The 7590-nt window shown below is 37.6% G+C and overlaps 1 protein-coding gene across 1 annotated transcript; it reads left to right on the top strand.

Annotated features, from left to right (window-relative positions):
- Positions 1-232: 232 nt before the first annotated feature.
- On the top strand, positions 233-3363 carry LOC126922386 (uncharacterized). Its single transcript, XM_050734942.1, has 3 exons — positions 233-385; positions 899-1071; positions 2230-3363. The coding sequence occupies exons 1-3, from the start codon at positions 357-359 to the stop codon at positions 3093-3095; spliced, it is 1068 nt and encodes a 355-aa protein (XP_050590899.1). The 5' UTR covers positions 233-356; the 3' UTR covers positions 3096-3363.
- Positions 3364-7590: the final 4227 nt, after the last annotated feature.

The raw sequence follows: 7590 nt of genomic DNA, 5'->3' as shown, positions 1-7590 counted from the left end.
TCGTGGATTAAAAGAGTCATCGCAAAGATTGACGAGGATTATCGTAAAAAGATCAACAACGATCCAAACTGTTTTTGCTACTATTTCAGTTAGCTTGGTAACAAAAAACTGTCGATAATTTTAGATTGGTCCAAGACGAAACAAACCACGAGGAACAGAGGGGAAGAGAGGAGAGAGATACCGCCTTTTGACCGTGAGTTCGGCATCGATACTGTCAAACGATCCTTCCCTTTGAACTTTCTTAGCACCGCTTCAGTTCGTCATTGGCACGTTCGCGAAGAGCATCGTTTGGATTTCGAGTGGCAATAGTACAACACATTTCCGTGACTTCACTGTGTCTTTTTCAAGTTTTTACAATGAAAATATACAGAGAGATCGACAACGTGTAAGAATTGTTATCACCCTCTTTTTATTTTATGTTAATTCATGATCATTTCGCGGATTTGATCGAAACCACCGTTTGCTTATTCGAATAGAGTTCGCGTTATCGAGTCGATTGATAGAAATCTGCTTGCAGAGTAGCTTTTGCTACATTTGGTGTTTGTTGCTGCGAGTGTTACGATCCGTGAACAATCGGTTACGTGTTTCGATTGTACATATATTTTTCGTCGTGTGATTTAAAATAACGGAGTCGATGAATTTTAATGAAAAGGAAAGTTTCCACAATTTGTAAGAGATATTGGCACACGTGTTCGTATAATTTACGGTGGTCTGTTCGAAAATAAAGATAATTCTACGTGTCCTCGATTTTACCCGAATTCGCAAATTCGGTTATTATTCCAATTATATTGATCTTTCCCACTTTACATAATTTCCGTATCACGAAATTACATTACTGTGAAGTTCTCGCACTTTCTATCTGGAAATATTACACGTGATAACTAATATACGATTGTAGTTACCAGAACGGGGACAAAGCTCCTGCACTAAGAGAACGAAAAACACGAAAAAAGGAAAAACAGCGGACGATATATACTTGCAACTGTTGCAAATACGAGAGTAGTCGATACTATAACATGCAACGTCACAAAGAAAGGATCCATTCAAGGGAAAAGTTAAACGTTTGTTGCGGTAACTATACACTCTCCAAAAAAATTTCCTAATCTAACAAAAACTAATCTCAAACAAAAACTTTGGTTCGACGAGTGTACGTGTTAAACAAAACCTTTGTTTCACTGCGTTTGACGTCTATACTCGTCGTCTTTTGTATTTATTTACATGACCTAAGTTCATGAAAGATTTCTAAAACTAAACTCCGCAGTTAACTGGTTAATACGTATGAATAGAAAACAGTCGCTAACATCTTAAAAGATGATTAAGCGTTTCTTTAGTTTCTGCTATACGTATCGTCGGATATCAACATCGGTGATGTCACTGTATTCTTCTATAAGAACGTTTTATTTATTTAATACTTTGGTTTACATACATTGTTATTAGACAAAATAGCAAAAGTATCAAGGAGAAGATACACAATAAGCATGCTGGAAGATCGGCAGAACAGATCGTTTAATAAATACGTGGGCTCCGTCTAATATGTCCGAGATCGACTCGATTATACGCAACGCTCTAAATAAACCGAACGATCCTCCGTATCAGAGATAGCGTTACGACGCGTTCTTGGTTGTTCGTCCGATAAAACCGCCATCCTTTAACTTCTGCTTCTGGGGCACTCGCCAATAAGAATATCAATGTGTTCTGGTGTCAATTTCTGCATATGATTTCACTGCGGTAGACCAATTCGTTGCGACCTCACACAACGTGCTCCAAGAAGTTATCTCCCAAAATGAAACTCTTTAATTTAATTTTTAGATTTTAAGACTTTACTTCGCGACATGTAAAATCTGTTTTCGTATCTGTTTCGCCTCTATGCGTTAATCCTTAGCACTCATTGTCAGGAAACGTCTTAACATTCGTTTCTATCTATCCACGGTATTGTTAACTAGATGAAAGTCATTAGCGAAACTAGACAAATCACGAGTTAAAAGCTACCAGTATTAGTAAATTCTCTTGAAAATTGTAAAAGCAACAAGTTAGGTAATAAACCAGCCATAGCTTCATAAATAATCGATTCGTCGAGTCATTAATCATCATTGATATTATTAATCGGTAAATTATTGCGTAAGAGATCCGAGATGATCGAACTCTGCTCGTATATCATATCAACTTATCAACTCTAGCCGTCCGAAACATGATCGTTTGCGAAACTAAAGAAAATCGTTCTTCTCGCAGGTAAAAATTTCTTTACCAAAGGTGATTATTATGTTCATTGCGAGCAATCTCATCCTTCGAAGAGGCCCTACGCGATCATCTCGAGAACCAAGTACAAAATCGTCAACGAACTGCTACCGATCAATTATAGAAAAGATTCTGCATCGAAGCATAAAAAGCAAGTTGACAGCTCGTGCGACAGGCAATTGAGATCGAGCACAATTTGCCTGAAGGATCGGATGCAAACGAAAGTCAGTTTGGAGTATTCAGTGAGCTGCGGCGAGTTCGACATAGAGAACATACCTCTGATAAGTTTTCTCACCGATCATCGATTGAAATCTCTTTCGAAGAAATTGTCCTCCTCTTCGAAACAGCCAGACAAAGTAAACGAGAAAGCAAATGAGATACCAAAGGAGCAGGACAAGAAGCAAACTGTGAAGATCGCCATCTCGTCGCAGCAAAATATCGAAAAAACGGAGTGCACGAACGGTGTGGACAATGTTCGAACGCAAGTTTCCGGTTCGTCTGTTTCCTCGCTTTCGCTCGAGTTGCCGACGAAGAAGCTTATTTTGCACCGGTTCAGATCGAGCGTGAGCGAATTCGATGCTCCTTTGTGGGATCAAAACGATAATACCGACCACAACCAAATGAATTTAACGAAGGAGGTTGTTCCAGGCAAAGTTAAGCGACAAAGGCGAACGAAGAAATGTAAACACGTCACGGACAACATGAATAAAGAGAATATATCAGAGTTTGCGTTCAGTATGGAGCAAAAGTTAAATATAAAATTAGACAGTGGAATCACGGTGCCTATGACAACTCAAACGCATCGAAACTTTTTGGAAGCTATCGATTTTGATAAATTTAAAATATTTGGAAATTTTTGAATACAAAAATCCTCGGAGTAAGAATTATTTATTTCTTGATACCAAAGATGATTGAATAGAGCTAATACTCAAGTAAGTGTGACATAGTTACATTTAATAAGCGATAATAACTTACAACGAAAAAAGAAAGAAATAATACAAATTTTTATATTTGCAATTAAGAATAACACGCATGTTCTTGCGATAAACGTGTCTTTCGAATCGATCCTATTCCGACTGTCGCAATTTTGTGATTGTTATTTTAATAAAGTGCACTCTAAGACTGAAATTATGCAGCGGAATGCTTGTCTTGCATAAACCCACACCTGGTTCTCCCTCGTCTTCGAACATTTTACCACCAGGAGAGTACGTCACTTTCTCAACGCGTCAGCATTTTGTTTAATACCATCCATTTTAAACTCTTTATACCTAGCGAGCAAACGAAGCTTCGAAACTCCCCTTTGAACGCGCTCCCGGAAAAATGTTTCATCGTCGAGCTCGTAATTCAGATTCATTTGCATGGTGCGTTTCATTCCTGCGGTGTAATTTAGGAATTCAGTACACGCAGTGACCTAAAATTTCCTGCCTAAGGACGTGCATTCGATGGAAAAAATTAAACACGGAGGGTGACGATGTCGAGTATCAAAATATTTCGGAAGGATTTTATGAGAAATATGAAACACGCGAATAAACGTAAAACAAAAGACCATTTTACAGAAAATGCGAAACTAAGATAATAAAATGTGGATTTGATAATAAAATAACGGTAATATAGCAGTAACTTTTTAACCCTCTATGTCTTTTATTAATTATCGTTTTTCATTTTTCAAATCGAAAATATAACTTTTTTCTTTAGAAACAAACAAAACTCCAATTAAAAGATACTAACGATATTATAACTCTCACTCGAATCGATTTTCGATCCTCTCAGAAACTGTTTCTCTTAACTCTCGCATCTTTTCGCAACTCCTACACTATCCTCTCTATCTTGAATCATTCTGCAATCTCAAAAATCTCACACGTGAAACATACGTTCGTGTCATGTTCTCCATATATCCTCAGATGGTACGATGCATGTCAAATCTACATTCTCCAAATCATCCCTCCTGCATAACTCACGCGAAACTACAGAGAGACGCGAGGTTCCTCGCACGTAAGTTATTACTTAACTATTCGAATACGAAATATTTTATAGGAGTACATATATTTATTTATTTATTTATTTATATTAAATCTCTTCTCTTTAAATTTGAAGGCTCTTACTGTGCAATTAGTGAGTGTTTTAAATACAGTACGTCCACGCGCTATTACTAAGCAGCATATTCCTCGTAAACAACGAGTATGAGGTGAGAATGAAAAAGGAAAAAGACGAGTGCTTTAAAGTGAAGTACATATTCACGATAATATTTTTTCGTAAATGTAAAAATTCATGCGCATTCTGCAATGCAAAATGCAAAGAATACCACATGATGTGAAAAATATGGAAAGATGCAACGCCGTACTCTTGTAGTTATGTTTTCTCCGTTTTACGTCTCATAAATTCCACGAAATTAAAGTTAAAATATCTTTATCGCGACTATGTAGTTCGCTTTGAGCGAATTATTTCTTTTCTCTCTCGATCTTTCCTCATACTCGTCGTTTACGACAAAACCACTGACTAGTAAGAGCATGAATACCCTGTATAAATATTTGAGGCTTTCCAGATTTAAATACTCGAACAGCGATGTTCGAATCCGTGCGTTCGGTCGCTATTCAAGACGTAGCACGTGCCACGTATTTACGCTCCTTCGTAGCTCGACCTTATCCGTTGTTTGTTTACGTTAGAACGATACCAAAGCGAGTGTAACTTGTATACGAAATATATTTCTAATTGATATCCACATGACATTTAATCGAAGGTTTCGTCGTGTTTCAAAGATTGTATACGTAATTTCGAACGTTATGCACGCGATGTACAAATTCAGAATATTGTTTATCTATGCTTGTTCATTACTCTCCTATTGTTGATCATTAATATCGATAATATTATTACTAGAAAAACATAATCTTATGTAAGTTTAGGTACGCGAACCGAGACAGGCTTAGGACGTGGTCTAGTGCTAAGGTTTGAATTAGTTTCCTTGAAACAAGAAGAAATTATTAAAGGGTATCCGTGGTAAACAAAACTAATATAAATATCTCATCAGTCTATCACTTGTCGTTCTTGCGAATTCTATCACTATTTCACAATAAGATTACATAGAAGAGACCTGTTACGATTATATTTGAGATATTGTCTGAACAGTAATAAAATTTCAAATAATTCTGAAAGGAAATTAAATAAATGTAATTCTAAAATATAACTCTCGATAAAGTTAAAGTTCGTCCGCTTGATTAAAACGTTATAATGGCGAAATGAACGAGGAAGTAATCCGTTGTCGGAACATTGGCGACATGACGTGCTTTCGAATTTTCCGAAGTTCTGGAAATATATGTCCACAGGGCTGGAGATAGTTTCATAAACAACATTTTCCAATGCTCTCGGATGCTGGTACCCAGAACGGAACAAGCGTTTCGCGAATGTCAGTCAGATTTTCATTAGACTTTCTAGAGGAATTTCATGAGAAATCGGATTAACCAGCTTTAATTTCAACGATAATACAAGAGATTTTAATTAATAGTATTGATAGATACGACATATTGAAAATTCGCTACCATCACATATTCAATTGTTCGTCCTCAATCCCGTGGGGAGCCCGAACCTCGTTAATGATTTAAAATAACGAGAGGGAAAAAGATTAACATCGAAAAATTCGAATCTATCTGGAGCAAGCGTAAATAATTTCCTATATCTCAGAGTTTCACGCAAAAATCCAATTTATCCGATTACATGATCCTTGATGCTCTTATTTATTTGTTTTCTTACTTTTTTCATCACCATAGTTGAAGAAAGATGGATGTAGCTACTATGTTGCGTAAAATTATTATATGAAAATGTCGACAAGACAAAGAAACGAGATGAGATCAGGGGTGAATTGGCAATCGGAGAGTTTGGCAAAATTCCCGATGGACCGGAGGAAATTTGGGACCGCTCTACGTAGAATGTAATTTAATGAACTAAAAATGGAGGGCCGATTATGGCGGTGATCTGCCGGTAAAAATTGAAGTCCCAGTCTGACCCTAAACGATTTTACTACGTAAAATGAAATTTGACAAAGATACGACGCAATATACGAAATCTAGGCACATGCGAATCCGAATGAACTTGCTAATTATTTGGTTGTTGAGTATCTAACGAACCGTGACTACTCATTGTCCGGTTCGTTAACACCCCGACCTCACATACACCCTTGCTGTTGCTGGTACACGAATGGAACGAGATAATTGCTCGGTCCAATTGCAACCTGAACGATACTCTATCTATACTCTGTTTGGAAAATAATGTCCTCGATAACCCGAATGTAATAACGCTTCCTTATTGGTTACAGAGTATATTAGCAAATGATTAAAATCTGCCTGTGATTTACTAACGTAATAATTAATTTGCATCCTATCCACTTTTTAAATCCATGTTGTTGGAATAATATATCGTCGGTGTCAGTTTTTGAAGCGGCTTTCGGCGCTACGTTTATTACATAGTCTATTCTTCAAATATAAAGATTGCTACACGACGAGTAGAAAAATTGACCATCTGTTTCTATCAATTCACGTACATTTATCCGGAAAAAGCTTTATCATTACACGATAAAAGCGCAGGTGGGAGTCTTTTGTTCGGCGAAAAGATGAGTTTGGGCCGGCGCGGAAATTCCAAAAAATTGTTTCATCGAAGAGGATACTCTAATTTTAATGAAGCGGACGATCACGGTCGAAAAACGAGATAGTACTTGTGCGAAAGCGCGGCCGTTGCGACTTGATGTGGATATCCAAAGGGATATTACGAGCAAGGGAGCAACGTCGAGGAACCTAAACGAGTCTAAAGTACCCACTTCTCTCCTACTCACGCTCGTTTCACAACGCGAGCGTAACCGAGTGTTTTCCTCGATGCTTCTTGACCGAGTTTCTGATGGTTCGTTGTGGACACAGAGACACGTATACTCGTAGGTCCCCCAAATACGACATGCTTTCACTGACAGAACTATCCCCCGGTGAAGCTAGTGTGTATTCGGCAACTTTGTGTTTCGTTTCGCTACTCGGCACGAAATTTATTTGCCGACTGGCGAGTTCCACTCGCGAGGATTCCAACCAGCTGAATAGTACGAATAGCTTGTAAATTTTTCATCGCTCTCTATCTCAGCACGCGAACGCTTGGTCGCGAGTCTCGTAATAGAAGTGATTAAAATACGATGCATCGATCAAAATTGATCGATGTCAGAAAAAATTAACTTTCCATTGATAGTTATTTATAGAAGATATTGGTACAACATCGGGTATACGTAGCATCAAGTTGAAGAGGTTACAACACATCGCCAATCGATTAAAATTGTTATTGAACGAACATTTCCAAGTAGATTCCAAGAAGATCCCAGAAAAATGAAGA

The sequence above is a fragment of the Bombus affinis genome, chromosome 12, assembly GCF_024516045.1.
Source record: "Bombus affinis isolate iyBomAffi1 chromosome 12, iyBomAffi1.2, whole genome shotgun sequence".
Lineage (NCBI taxonomy): Eukaryota > Metazoa > Arthropoda > Insecta > Hymenoptera > Apidae > Bombus > Bombus affinis.
Note: the sequence above shows the minus strand (reverse complement) of the source record. Positions and strands in the feature narration are given on the sequence as shown.